Source organism: Podarcis pityusensis, assembly GCF_964106645.2.
Source record: "Podarcis pityusensis genome assembly, chromosome: 17".
In the NCBI taxonomy this organism is placed as follows: Eukaryota; Metazoa; Chordata; class Lepidosauria; order Squamata; family Lacertidae; genus Podarcis; species Podarcis pityusensis.
Window position 1 is genome coordinate 34,771,494 of NC_138042.1, and position 21,696 is coordinate 34,793,189.

At 44.7% G+C, this 21,696-nt stretch overlaps 1 protein-coding gene across 1 annotated transcript in view; it reads right to left on the minus strand.

The window, feature by feature from the left end:
* Nucleotides 1–21,696, minus strand: part of ELP1 (elongator acetyltransferase complex subunit 1) — a 44,533-nt gene that overhangs the window by 8,206 nt on the left and 14,631 nt on the right. The window contains exons 12-31 of the mRNA XM_080986683.1: nucleotides 21,434–21,604; nucleotides 21,167–21,260; nucleotides 18,747–18,917; nucleotides 17,481–17,587; nucleotides 15,514–15,617; nucleotides 14,737–14,790; nucleotides 14,366–14,471; nucleotides 13,715–13,830; nucleotides 12,529–12,602; nucleotides 12,360–12,438; nucleotides 11,523–11,602; nucleotides 10,335–10,472; nucleotides 9,516–9,601; nucleotides 8,987–9,135; nucleotides 7,327–7,450; nucleotides 6,108–6,205; nucleotides 4,889–5,090; nucleotides 2,110–2,171; nucleotides 543–605; nucleotides 378–438 (exon numbers count right to left, since the gene is read on the minus strand). Coding sequence (XP_080842809.1) covers nucleotides 378–438; nucleotides 543–605; nucleotides 2,110–2,171; nucleotides 4,889–5,090; nucleotides 6,108–6,205; nucleotides 7,327–7,450; nucleotides 8,987–9,135; nucleotides 9,516–9,601; nucleotides 10,335–10,472; nucleotides 11,523–11,602; nucleotides 12,360–12,438; nucleotides 12,529–12,602; nucleotides 13,715–13,830; nucleotides 14,366–14,471; nucleotides 14,737–14,790; nucleotides 15,514–15,617; nucleotides 17,481–17,587; nucleotides 18,747–18,917; nucleotides 21,167–21,260; nucleotides 21,434–21,604 — 2,139 coding nt within the window. The remainder of the gene's footprint in view (nucleotides 1–377; nucleotides 439–542; nucleotides 606–2,109; nucleotides 2,172–4,888; nucleotides 5,091–6,107; nucleotides 6,206–7,326; nucleotides 7,451–8,986; nucleotides 9,136–9,515; nucleotides 9,602–10,334; nucleotides 10,473–11,522; nucleotides 11,603–12,359; nucleotides 12,439–12,528; nucleotides 12,603–13,714; nucleotides 13,831–14,365; nucleotides 14,472–14,736; nucleotides 14,791–15,513; nucleotides 15,618–17,480; nucleotides 17,588–18,746; nucleotides 18,918–21,166; nucleotides 21,261–21,433; nucleotides 21,605–21,696) is intronic.

Genomic DNA, 21,696 nt, shown 5'->3' on the forward strand with positions numbered 1-21,696 from the left:
CTAAAAGTGCTTGTCTAACAATAAAAAGGCTGAATCCTACCCAACCCCACTAAAAGAGAAGGCAGAATTTCATCTTGATACAGTTCTCTAGTCATCTCTGATGGGATAGCTTTCCATGCACAGGAAGGTTTGCTTTACACAAAAGAAACATTTGACTACACAATTCCCCGCCTGCAGTCTGAAGTTGCACGATCCAGGGGAAAAAAAGTACTACAACATGCATACCAAGACAACATTTATCAACATCCTTGCACAAGTGCTGATCTCAGACCAGTAGAGTCCCACATCCCAGTATCCCTGTCTTGCTACACCCCCTGGAATCCCAGCAGCCCTGCACTTCTGAGAGCATCCCAGCAAACATGAAGTGGGAGCTTTACCTTCCAGCAGAGATGGTCTGAAGTTGGTCTCCAGAATGTCAGTCCTGTTATATTTGTAAATCTGGGAGACAGGGGGAAAAGAGAAGGGACATAAAAACCCACAGAAACACAAATTCTTTCAACAGGCAGGTAACGAAAATGGGTTCATGTTTTGAAGGATCTCACCAATCTTAGGGCTTCATCCCAAGTGGTCCCTTCCAGGAGAAGAAGGATGGCCTCTTCATAATCCTGGAAAAAGGGAAGCAAAGCATTTTCTGCCTTCTATTTTTATGTTTATTTGTCGCTTTACACATGCCTCAAAGCAATTTACAGGAAACAGGAAATTATGTTCACATGTGGTGGGGGTGTAAATATGTACAATTTTTTAATTTTTTTTTTTTTTTTGCAAAGTGTGTTTAAGGAGACAACAGAAATCACTGGGTTAAAGCTGACCAAAAGTCCAAAGATAGCATTATTATCAATTTATGATGGAGTGGAAGGTTCGCAGGCTAGGAAGGACTTGCTCACAAATTTATTGACAGCTGCACGCATTATGATAGCAAAGAAGTGGAAGGGGCAAGCAGAATATAAAATGGAAGAATGGTATAAAGAGGTGTGGGATATAGCTAAGAATGATAAATTAACACGTGCCATTAAGGTAAGACGGGGAATATGCAGGAGAAATGATTCTGAGGAGATATGGAGGGTGTTTGCAGAATTTTGACTGTTAAAACGGAGAGGGTGTTGAAATTTTGGGAGGTTGGATAGTTACAATGGAATGGTCTCAGTGGTGGGATGCACATTTTTATTCTTATTCATTTATGATTATTACTTTGTCAAAAAAAAAATTAAGCGATTTACAGATAGTAGTAAAATAAGAGAGCGCAGCATATAAAAAGCAAAAGAAAAAAGAAAAAAGTGCAAAGTGGTTAATAAACTTAAGAACATAATTCGTGCACAACAGTCAGGGCTTTACAAACAAAATCCCAGAGGGAAAGTATAACAAACTACAGAATATAATTACGCTGGAAGGTGAATAGGAGTAATGAATATTTCTCGCACACATTGATTTTAATTTGCCGGGGGCAGGATCCAGCTCACTGGCTGTTAGTTGGCCAATTCTTGCACTATGTATTTCATTTATATCCCACTTTTCCTCCAAGAAGCTGAAGGCAGCACACGTCGTTCCCACCCCCTTTTTCATCCTCAAAACAACCCTGTAAGGTAGGTTAGTTGGAGATGCAGGGACTGTCCTGAGGTAAACCAGTGAGCTTCGTGGCTATGTATTTTTCGCTCTATAAGACGCACCAGACCACAAGACGCACCTAGTTTTTGGAGGAGGAAAACAAGAAAAAAAATATTCTGAATCTCAGAAGCCAGAACAGCAAGAGCGATCGCTGCGCAGCTAAATCAGCAATCCCTCTTGCTGTTCTGGCTTCTGGGATAGCTGCGCAGCCTGCATTCGCTCCATAAGACGCACACACATTTCCCCTTACTTTTTAGGAGGGAAAAAGTGAGTCTTATAGAGCAAAAAATACGGCATGTGGGGATTCAAACCCTGGTTTCCCAGGTCCTAGTCTGACACTCTGACCGCTGTACCGTAATGGCTGTCTTTTGAACCCAGGCCAGACAGCACAAAGAGACACAGGGGTAGTAAGCTGGGAATCTGAACAACAAGCAGGGGGTGGAAGAAGAGAAATTATTATTATTATTAAATTTGCATACTGCCCTTCGTCTGAAATTTAGGCGATACCTTGGCATATTGTTCCAGGAGTATTGCTGCATCTGCATACTTCCTTTTTTCAACAAATTTCCCTGAAAGAAGGAAGAGAATTTAATTTAAATATTTTTTTGGGGGGGGGAGAAGAAAAAATAAACACTTCTTGGTAAAATAAACCCTGCCTGTGTTATTGCTTTAATATATTGCGGGTTCTGATTTCTTCCTTGTATGTGATCCCCATTAATTAAAGATGCCAGTCCTTAAATTAGATCAAGTCGTCAGCAGCAGGGGATTCTATTCATTCATATTGCCTGGTGAAATGATATAAACAACAGCATCCTGATACGAAGTGTAACTGGCGTATAAATTTCTGCACCATAGCAACCCCACTCTTTGCACAGACTTATGCAAGTCGAAACTGCCGCACGGATTTAATCTGCATTAATGAATACTTGGTCTCACTATTTGGGCTTCAAGGAATTCAGCAGTGTGGGGGGGGGGGAGGTTTGGCAAAAATTGAGAATGGCAAAGAAGGGAAGAGAAGCAGATGACATGGAGGGAAAGTTGGCTGTGCAGGGCATTTGAGGTGCTGTACTATTTCCAACTTCAGGGTTGTTGTTGTTTAGTCGTGTCCAACTCTTCGTGACCCCATGGACCAGAGCACGCCAGGCACTCCTGTCTTCCACTGCCTCCCGCAGTTTGGTCAAACTCATGCTGGTAGCTTCGAGAACACTATCCAACCATCTCGTCCTGTGTCGTCCCCTTCTCATGGTGCCCTCCATCTTTCCCAACATCAGGGTCTTTTCCAGGGAGTCTTCTCTTCTCATGAGGTGGCCAAAGTATTGGAGCCTCAGCTTCAGGATCTGTCCTTCCAGTGAGCAATCAGGGCTGATTTCCTTCAGAATGGATCGGTTTGATCTTCTTGCAGTCCACGGGACTCTCAAGAGTCTCCTCCAGCACCATAATTCAAAAGCATCAATTCTTCGGCGATCAGCCTTCTTTATGGTCCAGCTCTCACTTCCATACATCACTACTGGGAAAACCATAGCTTTAACTATACGGACCTTTGTTGGCAAGGTGATGTCTCTGCTTTTTAAGTTGCTGTCTTACTTGATCTAACTTCAGGGTGCTCTGTCTCAAAACTTCTTTTGGTTTCCAAGGGCTTCTTCTGTAATCTTCTGTCAGGATTAAATTCAGGGTAAGACTGACAATGGCCCTCAGGCTATCATGCTCCCAACTCTCCTTTAAGAGAAAGTAGAAAACGAAGCAGGAGATCCCATACTTTGTGGAGGGAAGGAGGGCACCCAGGCCTGAGGCCTCCTCCCCATCTCTTCCCAACTAGAAGCTCGGGCAGAATGCATAATCTGAACAGACCTTGGCAGGGTGCCATGTTACGGATCTAACCTGCAGCCGAGATGTTGGGTTGCCATATTTTGAAGAGCGAAAAAGAGGACGCTATGACAACTCTCATTTTAAATACCCCGACTATATGTAGGCAATAGAAGCTGTGATATTTTGCTGAGGGGGGCAGGTGAAGAGAAGAGGAAAGCAAGTCTTCACACACACACACACACACACATTTTTTTCACAAAAAATAAATAAAATAAAACCATTGCATTAAAAACACACATAAGTTAAAACATTTAAAAGAACTATATAAACAATCAATTTTGAATCCACATTCTAGGATTACTTGAATCCCCCAACTTCCCACCACTACCTCGCCTGGTTCCTTTGTATTATCTCCATTAATGCATGTCAATAAAATCTTCATCTCTAATGACCTCCAAGTTTACACATTATATATAACATCACAAGTGGTGTTTTTTTAAAAAAAAATCCTGCTAATGTATTAACTTGCATACACTGCTTTTGTAAATATGCAATAAACATTTCCCATTGTTTTTTATATTTGTTGTCATCTTGATTTCTAAGTTTCCCAGTTAACTGAGCCATTTCCGCGTACTCCATTAACTTAATTTGCCAATCTTCCTTAGTGGGAAAGCAAGACTTCAACCACCAGTTATGTCTATGTCTCATCCAGAAAGTACAGTGGTACCTTGGTTCTCAAACACCTTGGTACTCAAACAGCTTGGAACCCAAACACTGCAAACCCGGAAGTAAGTGTTCCGGTTTGTGAACGTTTTTCGGAAGCCGAACGTCCTCCGTTTTGAATGTTAAGCTTCCGTTTTGAGTGCCACGCTTCCATTTTGAGTGCTACACTTAGGTTTATTTGTTTTTGCTATTTATTTTGTGGTTTTGTTTTTGTGGCTCTTTTTTGTTTATTTTTATGACTGTCTGGAACCCAGTTCAGCTACTGATTGATCAATTGAGTGACTGCAGTACATTGTTTATTGCCTTCATTTTATGGATCAATGATCTCATAAGAAAAAAAATTAATTTTAATTTTTCTCATCTACAAGACTGTCTTATTTATTTTATAGTACAGTAAACTGATTATTGCTTTCATGTTATGGATCAGTGGCCTTGTTCAATAGTAAAATTCATGTTAAATTGCTGTTGTAGGGGTTGTTTTCCAAAGTCTGGAACGGATTAATCCATTTTGCATTACTTTCTATGGGAAAGCGTGCCTTGGTTTTGGAACGCTTTGGTATTGGAACGGACTTCCGGAACGGATTAAGTTGGTGAACCAAGGTACCACTGTATAGCCAGAGACATTTTGGCAAATTGAAAAAATCCACCCGGACAGAAATTTTACCGCTGAAAAGGAGGACGTGTCCTGGAAAAAGAGGGCAGGTGGCAACCCTGGAGCAACGCAAACAAGAGGCCACATGCATTTCAGAATGCTCACCTGCCATGTTCCTCGCCAGGTTGGCCAGCTTGTCTTCGGTGTAACAAAGTTCGCCGGCTGCCGTCAGGGCCAGCTGCCAGTTACCGCTGATCAAAAAGGCATCCAGCGCTCTCTCGAATGCACCGCAGCGGAAGAAGATCAGCCCCGCTTGCTCAGGGAGATGCTTCTGGATCAAGTGTTCTCCATAAGCATAGCTAACAGTCTGCAAGGCAGAAACGTAAAGAAATTGGAGTTGGGGGAGGGATGGTTACTTTGCACTGGCGGTTCCGTCACTGCAAGAAGTGAGGTTACAGGGAAGCAGGCAGAGGGCCTTCTCAGTAGTGGCACCCACCCTGTGGAACACCCTCCCATCAGATGTCAAGGAGATAAACAACTTTTTGACTTTTAGAAGACATATGAAGGCAGCCCTGTTTAGGGAAGTATTTAATGTTTGATGTTTTATCGCTTTATTATTATTATTATTATTATTATTATTATTATTCTGCTGGGAGTCGCCCAGAGTGGCTAGGGAAACCCAGCCAGATGGGCGGGGTATAAATAATAAATTATTATTAATTATTTTTCTTCTTCACTGACTGGACAAAACAGGTGAAATATCATAGTATGGCCCACACATTCGCTATTGTTTGGTTCCCTCTCATCTCCTATGTTTCTAAATCTTTACCATAACTCTTCTAGCTCCAATCACCCATGTCTCCTTCTGGGGAGACTCAACAAAACAGACTAAGATACCTTATGTTCTCAATGATTTCATTTCTGCCTGCTAATTCTATCATGTGATACTTCTTTAGGATTCGTAATGAAACATGATGCTTACAGTACTCCATTTTGTTGTTTCCTGTTTGGGTTTTTTGTACATGTTCTTTAAGCCAATGAAACAGAATTACAAAACACACACACACAGATTCCTGACTAAATGTTGAACCTTGTACATAACAGGCTATGATCGTGTGTGCAACTGTTATTTTATTTCTTGTTTTAGAAATAAAACTTTATTAAAATAATGAAGGAGAAGCCACTGAATTAACTGATATACAGGAAGAGCTGTTCACCCTTCAGGAAAAAGTGACTTGGCTTTTAAATTGATGAAGTGGTTTGGAGTAAGTTATTGGCCAACGTCTAGCCTGTAACCTGCCTTTTATCACTGCGGTAGAGCAGCCTAAACTCACAAGTAATAAAGTAGTAATAAGAAAAAGGTACAACAACGGGGAAAGCACACCTTGTACTCTTGGGAGTCTGGCAAGTATAGCTTCAGGGCTTCATTAAATAAGTTCTGATCCACCACCAAGTTCAGGAACTCTGAAAAATGCTCTGGCCCTGAGGGGAAAGCAAAATACACTTTCTTGGGAAGAAAGCAAGCAACGGGTTTCACATAACTGCACAAGCCAATCTGGGCTGACTAGAGTGGGGTTTGGCTAGGCAAGTCCTAGCGTGAACGCAAAACTTTTGAGCTACCTGAGGACAAACATAAAAATCTTAGCTGGGGGCGGAGGGGGGGGGGAGCAAGTTATAGTCCCAGTTATTCCAAAAGAAAAAAATTAAAATATACCGTATTTTTCGCTCCATAAGACGCACCTTTTCCCTCCTAAAAAGTAAGGGGAAATGTGTGTGCGTCTTATGGAGCGAATGCAGGCGGGAGGCAGGCGGGAAAAGTCCCCAAGAGCCGCACGCACGCTCTGCGCGCTCTTTAAAGGGAGCGGGGCTCTTGAGGGCTTTTCCCCGAGGAGGAAGAAGGGCAGCCCGTCACTGATAGGCTGTCCTTCTCCCACCTTGTAGAAAAGCCCACAAGAGCTGCAAGCTCTTTAAAGAGCTGCGCCTAGCGTGTGTGCGGCTCTTGGGGGCTTTTCCTGAGGAGGGAGAAGGGACTGATGTGGCCTGTCAGTCCCTCCTCGGGGAAAAGCCCCCAAGAGCCGCAAACACGCTCCGCGTGCTCTTTAAAGGGAGCGTGGCTCTTGAGGGCTTTTGCAGGAGGTGGGGGAATTCCCGCACCTCATAGAAAAGCCAGCAAGAGCCGCACACACGCTCCACACGGCTCGTGAAAGGGAGCGCTGAGCACAGCCTGGGTTACATACAGGCTCTGCTCAGCGCTCCCTTTAAAGAATATATTTTTTTCTTGCATTCCCCCTCTAAAAACTAGGTGCCGTCTTATGGAGCGAAAAATACGGTAGATGCGTAGCCTCAGATCCATGGTCCATTTAGCCCAGCATTCAGTTTCTTGAGGGTGGACAGGAAGAAAAAAATCCTCAAAATGTTGGCTGCATTCAGATAATCAGTTTATTAAGCCACTGTTGTTGGGTAAAGGGAGGAGAAACTTTGCTGCTCCCTTTACCAAGATTAGCAAAATGAGGGAGTCTCTAATCAGCTACAGTTAACAGAAAAGATAAGATGTGGCAAAAGGAATATTTGCCCCCAAGAGACCACACAGCCAGGGTACCTACCACATTTGCTGAGATGATGAAGAGCCTTTGAATACCTTTTCAAATATTTATCTATAGAGTATCTCTGGTAATTGTTTTCCATTTTCTTAAGTTTGTTCAAGAATGGGAGATATTCCTTAGGATCCTGCCAAAAAAGGAGGGTTGTAAAAAATAATTATTTTTGAAAAGCATGAGCTGCAGTTGCCTAGTTGTCAAAGGAACGGCAGCTTGAACAGTCTCCCCAGAATAGCAGTCTAGATCTGAGCAGAAACTATTTGCCTTGTTGTTGTGTCAAAGGGCACATTCTGTTTTCAGAAATGTTGTGCTCTTGTTGTAAACTCATTCACTTTTTCTAATGAATATTGTTCTCTCCTTCCCCCCCCCTTCCTTCCCTTCTTTTTTGGGGGGTTTGGGGCTCTCACTTTTCTCGGCCTCTTTTGTCCCCACTGTCATTTTATTCAATTCCTTGAGAAGACGCAGGTGGTTTTGTCCATGCCATGACTCAATTTCTGACAAAGCAAGATCATGAACACTCTTCAAAGACACCCCACTTGGGTCACCACAGACCAGCCTTAGATGTTGCCAGACTCTAGTTCCCAGCAGCCCCTGCCAGCATGGCCAGTTGTTGGGGATGATGGGAGATGCAGTCCAACAATAACTGGAAGGCACCAGGCTGGGGAGAGATTGCCACAGACAATTTAAACAGCAGTGTGGGAAAATGAGGCAAAGGATAATGAAGGCAAAGAAGAACTACCACTAAGAAACAGGTGTGATCTGTAGGAACTGCACAGAATGGACAACCCTGTATGCTTATGGCTGTGTAGCGTATTTTTCGCTCTATAGGACGCACCTTTTCCCCTCCAAAAATTAAGGGGAAATGTGTGTGTATCCTATGGAGTGAATGCAGGCTCCTTGGCTTCAGCAATAGCAACGCAAAGCCTCTGAAGCGCAGAGGGAGCGGTCCCTCTGCGCTCCCGAGGCTTCGAGTTCCTTTTGCTGAAGCCGGGAGAGCAAGACTCTCCCGGCTTCAGCAGAGAGGGAGAGCTGCGCAGCGCCTCTTCAGCGAAGCAGGAGGAGAAATGGAAGGGGCTCCGTTTCTCCTGCCGCTTCGCTGAAGAGGCGCTGCGCAGAGAGGGGGAGAATTTTTTTTCTTGTTCTCCCCCTCTAAAACAAGGTGCGTCCTATGGTCGGGTGCGTCCTATAGAGTGAAAAATTCGGTATATGCTATACCTTTTAAAGCACATTTCCTCCCTTAAAGAATTCTGGGTACTGTAGTTTCTTAAGTGCTGCTGGGAATTGTAATTCTGTGATGGGTAAATCACAGTGCCCAGAATTCTTTGATGGAAGGAATGTGTTCCGGTCGTACTTTAAAAGGTTTAGTGTGCATGCAGCCATCGACAGCGAAGGAGCTTGGGTGGCAGAAGCAATTCTTGGGAGTGTATTTTGCAGTTATATACCACTTATTTCTCCAACGGCTTAGGCCAAGAGGCAGTGACTGGGTCAGAGGGGGAATTCGAACCTGGGTCTCCCAGATCTTAGGTCCATTGCTCTAACCGTACACTACACTGACTCTCCCCTTGAGAGAGCATTTTGATAAAGCAGTGATAATTTTTGTTGTTTTTGTTCCGACATCTAGGACAGGGCAGTAAATGGGCTATGGGAAAACAAAACACAAAATTACCTTCTGAGACTTCTCAGCAACCATGATGACTAAATCGAAATCGTATGTCCCCAGAGAATGATCATACAACTCATTGACATCTACCAAGTACAGCAGGTATTTGAGAGCTTCTTCTGCACTCACAGATCCAGCAGTTATCGAAGTTTGCTCTGCAGTTTAAAATTATTATTATTATTATTAAAAAGACTTTCAAAAGGCGACTGCTGAATCAGATGTCTAAGGAAGATGTTGCACAGAAATGTAGGAACTTGTTTAACAAGCAAGCACTATCATCACAGATTGATTGCATGAGAAACTGAGCTTTACTGTACAGTAAGCAAGTTTCTTGCCCTCATTGTTCCTTAAAAAAAAAATATATTGGAAACATGAGTCCAACATTTGGTGAAACTCCAAAGGAGTGAGTAATGAGCCCAAACATCCCCTGGTAAATGTAGATACTGCCTAACAGCCTTTACGAGGCCCCAACCCCCCCCCCCCCAGTTTTAAACCCCATAACATGTGTTCAATCAATTCAACCCTAATAATGTACCTCGAAGTTTACGAATTCTCTGCAGAGCTGTTTCCAGTTCTGGGGGGGTCTTTTTCACATGAGAGGTCAGTATGGACAAACAGTATCTAAAGAGGACGGGGGGGGGGGGGCAAGACAAGTGTTAAAACCTCTGGACTTTAGGTAGTTGTTCATTTCTCCCATATTTTGCTTAAAAGTGGAAGAGAAGAGATTTAGATATCTAGCCCCTTTCTTCAGCTCCTATAACACCCCACAGCCCTTTTTAGCAAAGAAGCTGGTTTTAAAGGGATAGAGAGGAAGTCTGGGTTGAAAATTATTTCACCAACTCCCTGGCCTTTCTGTCCATGACTGAGGTAAATTAGAATGAAAAGAGCCAATGGAGAGAGCCAATTCCGCCTCTTCTTACTGGCACCATAAGGAGTCACAGTCTCTAGACCAGGGTTTCCCTAACTTGGGTCTCCAGCTGTTTTTGAACTACAATTCCCATCATCCCTGGCCACTGGGATGATGGGAGTTGTAGTCCAACAACAGCTGGAGACCCAAGTTTGGGAAACCCTGCTCTAGACCCTGAGAAAGGAGAGAGGAAACACTCACCACTCCTTAAGCCAGAAGCTGCATTCCCTCCTCTTCCCACATACCCTGAACCCCAAGCTCCGAGGATTTTTGGTGGATGCGGGGAAAAATAAATTTCCTCCTTCCTCACAACTCTGGTGATCTGGTAGTCCTGTTATTAAGAGTCAAGCTCCTTCTTTCTGTATAGACCCAGCACTCCTATCAGAGTTCTATTAGGGTTCTATGGCTTTTATATAGAGAGGTATTCTAGAATGATATGTTGAATACTTGGTAGTACTGATGTTCTCCATGGCTGTTCTCATTGCATCACAGATGAGGTTAACCTTTTTCCCATCAGAATTGTGAAGCTCACAGACATTGGTAGGCTCTAGAGGTGGGTACATGGTCTTTGTGTAGTCTTCTTCTCTACGAAGGAGCACATAAACAAAGAAACTAGGTCTCAGTGCCATCTACAAAAATGTACACAGGATAAACACATCATTCAACAAGACTGACTAAAAAAATTGGTAGGGCTGTGTGTTTCTCAAAAGCACAAAATCCAGCTTCCTAAAGTCCTCAGCATTTTGGATTTTATTTTCCATACAAATTTCTAGCCCTTAGGTCTGCAAAAATATACTTGAAAATGTGTGGGAATGGCATAATGAAATCTTAGAAACCAGAAAAGTTCCAGTGATTGAGGTTGGAATTTCACTTGCTTTCTCCATACAGGCAAATCAGAATACATTTTGCATAAAATAATAACGACAATGGTGCAAAAATAAAAGAAAATATAACAAATTTAATCTGCACGATGTGCAGATTGCAAAATTCGCCTTTACTTGATGCAGAATCTGTTTTGCACAGAGTCCTCCATCTCAGTCAGCTGTCTGATTGTACATGTTTAAAGGAATAGGACCTCCCTCTCAACCAGTCCTCAAAAAATATATGTAAACACATCAAGTTTCATCCAAAATATCTGATTCCTTCTCCTTTGTTACCTTAGCCCCTATAGACAGACTGAACGCTGAAAGGAAAGTGAAAAGGAAACAAGAGCAATCTAAAGACTTGTAGGACAAGAACTTCCTCAGGAACTAACTGTGTGCTCCACCCTAATGCTGCCTTTGCCAACCTGTTGCCCTCCAGATGTTTTGGACCTCAACTCCCATGTCATTCAAAACATCTGGAGAGCACTAGGCTGACGAAGGCTGTGCCAATGCGTGCAACAGTGCCCTGCTTTTGAAAAAGCAGAACAGCTTCAGGATGGGGGAAATTAAGAGAAACAAATTTTTCTGCCCCAGGAGAGAAAATACTTTAGAGGGGCAGTTCTGTAATGGAAAAATGAGAGCTGGGGAGAAGGTTAAGTACTCCTTTGTTCAGCTTCCCCTCTCAAAGCTATTTTGCATTTTCAAATACAGCACCCAGGTATAAGGCTCTGTCAACCTCTTGGTCTTTACACATTAACCAGGCAATACTCACTTCAGCTCTGTGAGGAACAAGTTGATAAAACTCACTGAATCAATTTGTTTTATAAATGTTTCCACATTTTCCAGGAAAACCTGAAACGAAACCAAGTCCTGTTAACTTCACATCAACCTCTTAAATTTGTGGACCAATTATAAATAGGCAGAAGAAACTCAAAGCAAATTTCATGCTGAAACGGCCTTTCTCAGCCCATCTAACAAAGCAGTCCAAATGGTTTATGACTGATAAACCTGGGAAATCCTCCCTCAACGTGGGTAGTTATCAGAAAAGGCATTTGGAGGAGACCTTATCTAACTTTCCGTGTGCCTTGGTGCAGAAATAATATTTCCTAATCTCCTAACTTGGGTCAAGAGATACGGAACACCCCTATCATTATCGATGGAGAAAGTCTGATATTGTTACAGAACAACTATTTTTACACTTGTGCAAATTTAAATTGATAAATTGTATCGTCAAAGTGCAAAAAGTGCAAGTAGATAAATAGGTACCGCTCCGGTGGGAAGGTAAACAGCGTTTCCATGCGCTGCTCTGGTTCGCCAGAAGTGGCTTAGTCATGCTGGCCACATGACTCGGAAGCTATATGCCAGCTCCCTCGGCCAATAAAGCGAGATGAGCGCCGCATCCCCAGAGTCGGTCACGACTGGACCTAATGGTCAGGGGTCCCTTTACCTTTACCTTTATAAGTTTTAGATGATTTATCAGTTAATATTTCTTTAGCTGGGTGACAGTGCTAACAGCCATCAACTCGCTGCGAGGATTTGTGATGTTCAGGCCCTCTCCCCAAACAGATGGACTCTGAGCAACATTGACAACAGGTTTATTCAAACTTGCCTTTGGATTGTGGTCATAAATGAGGTTGAGATTGATTCGCAGCTTCCTCATGCATTCAAAGGCTTCTTTAAACTGGAGGCTGGCAGGAGAGGCAGAATGATGGTAAGTCATTCGAAAGAGGAAGACACATGTCCCAAATTGCTCCCAACGTCCCATCACCCTGACTCACCAGTCCAGCCACTTGCGGACTTGGGCCAAAACAAGAGCACGGTGATGAACAGTTTCCAAGTTTCCTCTCGGCATCTGCAGAAAGATCACAATATAAATTTACCGCCTTTGCTGCTAACACCACGATAGCTTATTGCCAATAGCAGGGGGAGGAGTCATGAACAGCCCCCCTTCCCTTTTGCAGCCACCTGACCCAACCTTCAGTAATCAAATAAATGGATATTGCAAAAGTGGACATATTCAAGGAAAGCTTGGTGAAAGATTTATATATATTTTTTAGAAAGGTCTAAATAGCCGGAGGTATAGGGACATTAAAAAACAAGTGGGGGTGCAAAATGTCTCCCCATATTTTTATTTCTATAAAGGTAAAAACAAAGGACCCCTGGATGGTTAACTCCAGTCAAAGACGATTATGGGGTTGCGGTGCTCATCTCGCTTTCAGGCCAAGGGAGCCGGTCTTTGTCCACAAACAGCTTTCCGGGTCATGTGGCCAGCATGACTAAACTGCTTCTGGAGCAACAGGACACCGTGACAGAAACCAGAGTGCATGGAAATGCCATTTACTTTCCTGCCGCAGTGGTACCTATTTATCTACTTGCACTGGCGTGCTTTCGAACTGCTAGGTTGGCAGGAGCTGGGAAAGAGCAACGGGAGCTCACCCCGTCATGGGGATTCAAACTGCCGACCTTCTGATCGGCAAGGCCGAGGCTCAGTGGTTTAGACCACAGCGCCACCTGCGTCCCATTTCTATACAGGGGTACCTCAGGTTAAGTACTTAATTCATTCCGGAGGTCCGTTCTTAACCTGAAACTGTTCTTAACCTGAAGCACCACTTTAGCTAATGGGGCCTCCTGCTGCTGCCGCAGCACAATTTCTGTTCTTAACCCGAGGTACTACTTCTAGGTTAGCAGAGTCTGTAACCTGAAGCGTACGTAACCCGAGGTACCACTGTACTATAATACTGGCACATGAGGGAGAAGGGTGCAGCCTCAGCAATCTAGTTCGTTTTATGGGGAATCATTCAAATAATGATTTATCCAGCCTGATTTGTGAATGAGACACTCCAGGCAAGAGCTACGTGGCATAATTATTCCATTTGTGTATCCCAGTTATTTCTCTTTACCACGATCACCACCGCGCAACAAATAAGGTGCTTTGAGCCATAAGCATAGATGGAGAGCACTCACCTGCAAAATGAGCTTTGTATCCTGCGGCACAATTGTGACTATCCGGGATCCTCTTTCAACCTTGCGCTGTGTCTCACTGTTGGGGACAGATGCGTTGCCCAAACCTGACTGCAAAGCTGAAGATGCCACAGTCAATATAAGAGCTCAGTCCCAAAGGAAGAACTATTTACTTTTTTTATGAGTGAGGAAAAGGTGCCTAATAAAAAGGACACCAGGCATAAACCCCAAGCGCAGATATGCCAGGTTTTATCCAATGAAACTGTCCCAATAGTACAAGGATTTCTGCCACTGTGCACATTTGATATAAGTTTGCTGATTGAGTGTGTGTGTGTGTGTGTGTGTGTGTGTGAGAGAGAGAGAGAGAGAGAGAGAGAGAGAGAGAGAGAAGGCCTTTACAATGCTAATGGCTTTATAAAGTATGGACAATGTTATGCTCATCCTCTTTGTGCTGCTGTGGCATGGGAAAAGCGAGCTCCTATAAAAAGTAGGAACACTGGTGGCCATTTTGAAGAATCGAAAGCAAACATCCGTCCATAGGTGGATGCTACGTATTTGAGGGAAGGGCTAACAGCATCTCAAGAAAGAGGAAGTCCAAGAAAGGATCAGCTGACCAGGGCACCCTTTCTTGCTAGCCACGCTGGGGATATTCACCTTTCAGGGATGTGTTCCTCAGCGACAGGCACTGGCAGGTATGAGCATGCGTTGTCAACAGCAGAAACTCATCGTGGATGGCAAAGGATGTGACGTTTGAAGCAACCTGTGGGAAACAGAGAAGAATCTCTGCAGTAGGTCATTATGGGGGACATTATGTTGGGGAAGGGCTGAAGCTCAGTGGTAGAGCATATGCTCTCCAGGCAGAAGGTCGCAGGCTCAATGCCTGACATCACATGAAACCCAGGAATGCCATACCGGTCAATGCTGACAGGACTGAGCTACATGGACCAAGGGACTGACTCAGTACAAGGGAGCTTCCTATGGCAGAGGGGCAACAAAGGAGCGAGAGCTGGAAGAGGAGTTCGTACCTCAACGTCGTTAATAAAAAAGCGGCATCTGTCAGTCAGGCCAAAGATGGTTTCCTGAGGAGACAAAAGGCAGAGCACAGGGTTAGAAAGCAAACCTGCCATAGACTGGGTACCTATGAATTCTGTACAGAGAATCAAAACCAGGCGCCGACTGAATCCAAAGCCTGCTAATGAAATAAACAACAAACAAACCATCTAAAATCTAGATTTGTTGAAATCATCTGAATGAAACAAAATTCAAAAGTATTTTGGATAATTTATTCTGCTTCTTTATAGAGATGGGAAGAACTATGCAGGGATCTGAAACTTCACCCTTACCACTGCCGGAATATTTATTTTATTTGTTACACACACACACACACACACACACACACACACACCATCCTTCATTATCAAATTCAAGGGTGATTTACAAAATATATTGAAACTGCATATTCTAAAACAACAATAACTCAAGTACAAGAATCAAAGTAGAAAAATATAAGCAGCATTACTAAGAGCAAGGTATTAAAAACCGCAAGTACTTGATGAAAGGAAAAAGTCTTTCACAGGCACTGCTAGGCATTGTTTTCCAAAGTTTTCCAATGCATTTCTTATCAGCTACTAAGCAGTTTCTTTTTGGTTTCAAATGTATTTCTTATGAATAAAAAATTCGGTGCCACGCAAGCAAATTTTTACTCTGAAAGTATGGCTCAGAGAAAAAAGCTTGAGAACCACTGAGTAAGGTCACAACCGGGTGCTCAGTGCTCCTAGACTTCACACTTATTGTTTACTTACTTCACCACCAACCACAGCCAGTGCAGTCTGCATACATGGAGAGGGAAACTGGACAGCTGAACCGCTGCTGTTCAGCCAAGGGGTGACAACTGGTTTTTCAGCTCCTGAAGTGGGAGGGAAAAGACACAGCAGGTCTATGTGATAAAGCCAAGACTATTTATTTTACTGAATGCAGGAGGTTCAACATCTTGGAATGATGCGGAACAGGCCAAGCTTGCAACCTGGGTAGCATCCCTCACACCACTAGATGAGGGAATGCCCCAGAGCCAAGAACAGTGGGGCTGCCTGAAGAGCGAAGAGAGAAGGTCCTCTAGAAAAGTTCAGCCCAGGAAAACACCATTCAGCTTTACATTCTCTCATTCTCACGCTTTATCTCACCCGGGCTCTGAAAGGTCTGGTGACGTTATAGAACGGACTTCCCCAACCTGGTGCCCTTCCAGGTGTTTTCTGGACTGCAACTTCCATCAAAGCTCTGGCCATTGGCCACGCTGATGGGAGTAGTGGTTCAATACATTTGGCAAGCACCAGGTTAAGGAAGGCTATTCTAGAAAATAGGGACGCGGGGGGCACTGTGGGTTAAACCACAGGGCCTAGGACTTGCTGATCAGAAGGTCGGCGGTTCGAATCCCCGCGACGGGGTGAGCTCCCGTTGCTCGGTCCCTGCTCCTGCCAACCTAGCAGTTCAAAAGCACGTCAAAGTGCAAGTAGATAAATAGGTACCGCTCCGGTGGGAAAGTAAACAGCGTTTTCGTGCGCTGCTCTGGTTCGCCAGAAGCGGCTTAGTCATGCTGGCCACATGACCCGGAAGCTGTACGCCGGCTCCCGCGGCCAATAAAGCGAGATGAGCGCCGCAATCCCAGAGTCGGTCATGACTGGACCTAATGGTCAGGGGTCCCTTTACCTTTACCTTATTCTAGAAAATAGACACCCACACATAACTGTATGCATCGTTCACGCACAGTGCATGGATTTTTGTGGCATTTGAGCCTATGAAGCTTTCTTATAGGAAAAGGCAAAGGACCCCTGGATGGTTAAGTCCAGTGAAAGGCTACTATAGGGTTGCAGCACTCATCTCGCTCTCAGGCCGAGGGAGCCAGAGTTTGTCCACAGACAGCTTTCCGGGTCATGTGGCCAGCATGACTAAACCACTTCTGGCACAACGGGACATTGTGACGGAAACCAGAGCACACGGAAACACCATTTACCTTCCCGCCACAGTGGTACCTATTTATCTGCTTGCACTGGTGTGCTTTCAAACTGCTAGGTTGGCAGGAACTGGGACAGAGCAACGGGAGCTCACTCCGTCGTGGGGATTCAAACAGCCAGCCTTCTGATCAGCAAGCCTAAGAGGCTCAGGGGTTTAGACCACAGCGCCGCCCGTGTCCCTGGTTTGGCAGGCACCAGGTCAGGGAAGGCTATTCTAGAAAATAAGACACCTGCACACAACTGAATGCATCATTCGCACACAGTGCATGGTTCACAGCACCCTCTAGGACAGCTTTTCTCAACCTGTGGGTCCCCAGATGTTGTGGAACTACAACTCCCATCACCCCTAGCTAGCAAGGCCAGAGCTCAGGGATGATGGGAGTTGTGGTCCAACAACATCTGGGGACCCACAGGTTGAGAACCGCTGCTCTAGGAGATGAAAACATTAAATGTGCTAGAGGCTAGACAAGGCAAAAAGTCAGCTTATGGATTTTTGTGACATTTGAGCCTACGAAGCTAATTTATATGAAGACAGAACACTGGCCCATTTAGACATGTACTGCCTGCTCTGGTGGGAAGCAGCTGCCCCGCAAAGTCTCAAGCAGGGGTGTTTCCCAGCCATTTGTATCACAGGTCCTTTTAACTGGAGATGGATCCTGGGCCACGGTGCGGTCAAAACATGCGCTACAGCCCTTCCCTTCCCATGTCAAGACTTCCAAGACCAGCCTACTGGATAAGAGAACAACAGTGACCATACATACCCCAGAGGTACTTCATTATTCGTCCATCAGAAAGTTGCAGAGCCACAGCTTTGGTCTTCGGGTTGCAACACAGGCTGATGACATCGCCATCCACAGTCACAGGTGAGCTACAAAAGGTGCACAAAAGGGAGGAAGCTGACTGTGCTATGCTCAACCTGAGAGCAGTCATTTTTGCATAAATGACTAAGGGACCAGAAGGGGAATGCAGGTTTCAGAAACCCAAACCACACTCTGAACTGTTCCTTCAAAGTGATCCCTAACAAAGCAATAATTCCAGCCCTCCCCAATAATTTTTACTGGTTTTCATGCAAATACAAGAACAACATATAATTACAGTAACTGGCCCAGTGGCAAGTAAGGCATTCTGATAGGGCCACATTCCAAATATTATTTAACCAGATTTTCAATGGGGATTTTTATTATTTAACTAGCAAAGTCTCCAAAACTCTTATGATGATCCCAGTCTCTAGCCTTCAGCGCCATTTTAACATAGATGGCTAACATGAATCAGATGCATCAAGGCTTCAGTGTACAGTGGTAACTCAGGTTACATACGCTTCAGGTTACATACGCTTCAGGTTACAGACTCTGCTAACCCAGAAATATTACCTCGGGTTAAGAACTTTGCTTCAGGATGAGAACAGAAATCGTGCAGCGGCAGCAGGAGGCCCCATTAGCTAAAGTGGTGCTCCAGGTTAAGAATAGTTTCAGGTTAAGTACAGACCTCCAGAACAAATTAAGTTCTTAACCTGAGGTACCACTGTACATGTTTGTGGAGCTGGTGTGGCACAGTGGATAAGTGATGGATTTGGATTAGGAGGACCCCGGTTTAGCCATAAACCACAAAGGGTGGCCTGGGGTAAGTGACAATTCTTCTGTCTAGCCTATTTGACTAGAATAGAAATATATCAAGAAATATATACCATGGTCAAGAAAGGCAGCAAGCACAATGAACAATCTCACAAGGACTCTTACTCCCAGGGTTTTCTAACACCCACTAAAAATGCACATTAACTGGTTGTACGGCTGCAATACTGCTCTTTCTAGGCATCAGAACACACAGATGGGCGACTGGGAGAACAAGAAAATACACAAGGATAGGCTTTCCACAAGTACTGGGGTTTAAACAGCCAAAGCCTCTGCAACAGCTGAACCAGCCAGTCAGACCCAAAAGGGCACAAAGGAGGAGACCCTGCCTTAGCATTCCAGAACCAAGCAAAGGAATTTCTGAAATTAACACAGCACACATAATACCCTGTTCAATACCAGATATCAATGCTTCCCTCCTCTGCCGACGAGGACAGATTCAGATGGTGAATGGAGGTGTGAGCTGGGAGGTACGCCTGGCCAGCAGCCAGGAACAGGTCATCTTGCAACCAGGTGACAAGGCGAAGCCACAGTGGATTTTTCCCGTCTCTGTTGTCGCCAAGGTCAAATCTGTGACAGTTTTCAAAAAGAAGGAGAAGAAATTATTCATGTACTTCATTAATTAGGAGCATTAACCATCCCCACCTCTGCACAATTCAAGCCCTTTCTAAAATACACCCAGGCGACACGGCATAGAGAATGGACAATATTATTCTCAGTATTATTTGGAGGAATCGTCTATTAGCCCGAGGTAATACCAGTCAGAAGGCAAGTCAGAAGGCAAGCAGAGGAAGAGGGTTATCTACGGATTCTGCAAACACTTTTATTGCGTATGTGCATCCCAAGTTAGCTTTGGAGAGCTAAGGGCTGATTCACGTGTGTTATGTTCCATCACATCATCAAAACAGCTCCATCTCCTCACTTCATTTAAAAGGTAAAAGGTAAAGGGACCCCGACCATTAGGTCCAGTCATGACCGACTCTGGGGTTGCGGCGCTCATCTCGCTTTCTTGGCCGAGGGAGCGAGTGTACAGCTCCCGGGTCATGTGGCCAGCATGACTAAGCCGCTTCTGGCGAACCAGAGCAGCGTAAGGAAACGCCGTTTACCTTCCCGCCGGAGTGGTACCTATTTATCTACTTGCACTTTGACGTGCTTTCAAACTGCTAGGTTGGCAGGAGCAGGGACCGAACAACGGAGCTCACCCCGTGGCGGGGATTCGAACCGGTGGGGATTAATCGGCAAGTCCTAGGCTCTGTGGTGTAACTCACAGCACCACCCGGGTGCAGAGGACATACAAACAGCTCCATCTCCTCACTTCATTTACCGTGCTTTAAAACTGAATCAGTTTACATGTTTACTTTACCAGCCACCAAGCGGGCAACTAATTGTTTGTTGAGAAATCAAGTGCTGATCTGCTGGTGGGAATCAGGTTTGAGGGCCACTTTTTTACACGTTGTCGTATTCAAGTGCACGCCTAGGTTGTTTCAACTGGTTTACAATCCTGGATAGTAGACAGACATGAAGCTATAGTTTTTCTGTCTCATACGTTAAAAGGAAACTATAGCTTGTTTGGCCAGGTTTGAAGTACTAAAACAAAGGGAAGAGAAGCATGCTCTCCTAATGCTCATGATTTATGAAGCTGGGGTTGTTATGGTCAAACTGGCTCGTAATGTGAAGAACCAGTGAGTTAGCCAAAAAAATAAAAGCAAAGAGCTTGAGGAACAACCGTATGTGGAATGAGACATTGGGAAGAGGTGAATGCAACCTCCCTGTCTTAGGAGAGCGCAAAATATGGTCTGAAGCTCAACATCAAAAAAACGAAGATCACCTCCTCCTGGCAAATAGAAGGGGAAGAAATGGAGGCAGTGAGAGATTTTACTTTCTTGGGCTCCATGATCACTGCAGATGGTGACAGCAGTTACGAAATTAAAAGACAGCTGCTTCTTGGGAGAAAAGCAATGACAAACCTAGACAGCATCTTAAAAAGCAGAGACATCACCTTGCCAACAAAAGTCCGTATAGTTAAAGCTATGGTTTTCCCAGTAGTGATGCATGGAAGTGAGAGCTGGACCATAAAGAAGGCTGATCGCCCAAGAATGGATGCTTTTGAATTATGGTGCTGGGGGAGACTCTTGAGAGTCCCATGGACTGCAAGAAATCAAACCTCTCCATTCGGAAGGAAATCAGCCCTGAGTGCTCACTGGAAGGACATATCCTGAAGCTGAGGCTCCAATACTTTGGCCACCTCATGAGAAGAGAAGACTCCCTGGAAAAGACCCTGATGTTGGGAAAGATGGAGGGCACAAGGAGAAGGGGACGACAGAGATGGTTAGACCGTGTTGTCAAAGCTACCAGCATGAGTTTGACCAAACTGCAGGAGGCAGTGGAAGACAGGAGTGCCTGGCATGCTCTGGTCCAGGGGGTCACGAAGAGTCAGACACGACTAAACAACTCAACAACAACAAATGGAAACAATACAGAAAGTCAAGGGAAGAGTTACCCTGCTCACCAGAGCTCACCCAGCCAGTACCCAGTACAGACGTACCTTGGTTTTCAAACAGCTTGGTTCATGAACAACTTGGAACTCGAACACCGCAAACCCGGAAGTAGTTGTTCTGGTTTGCGGACTTTGTCTTGGAAGCCAAACGTCCGGCGCAGCTTCCGATTGGAAGCCGCACAATGGTTTCCGAACGTTTTGGAAGTCAAACGGACTTCCGGAACACATTTTGTTCGAAAACCAAGGTGCCACTGTGGTTATATGTATTGGTTTCACATTCCTTCAGGAACAAATATTCTGCACCCAGTTTAACTCCCGGTACCTGTATGTCTTTTCCAGCCGAGGGACTGCAACTTTGCATCTACTTCCACCAACTGCACCAGTTTTAACAGTGGCGTCTGTGTCCGTCTGGCCATCTGTCAAAAGGCAACAAAGAGAATAGGCGATGGACTTACTTCAGCATCAGCCTGGGAACTTACCTCTGTTCCGTTTTAAATTAAAAGTAGATTGAACGCCACCATCCCCACCCGGCCTTTTAGAATGCAAGGAGTTGAAGCCATGTTTTTGGCGAAGCCACGGGTGTACCTACCCGCTCTATAAATGGAAATCCTGTTGCTAGCATCCAAGACAGCAAGATCCCCACTTCTAGAAGGTTCCATAAGGAAGGCAACTTGATTGACAGAACAGGGGAGCTGGAGCTGATAGGTACAAAGAGGTGGAGGGGCAACAGCGTGACGGAAGGCTGTCAACAGCACCTTGTCTTTAAAGAGAAAAAAGGAGAGGGGGAAATCGCTTTCATGGGCATCAATGCATAGCAGCAAAGGCCAGACTAAACATACAGACATCATCACA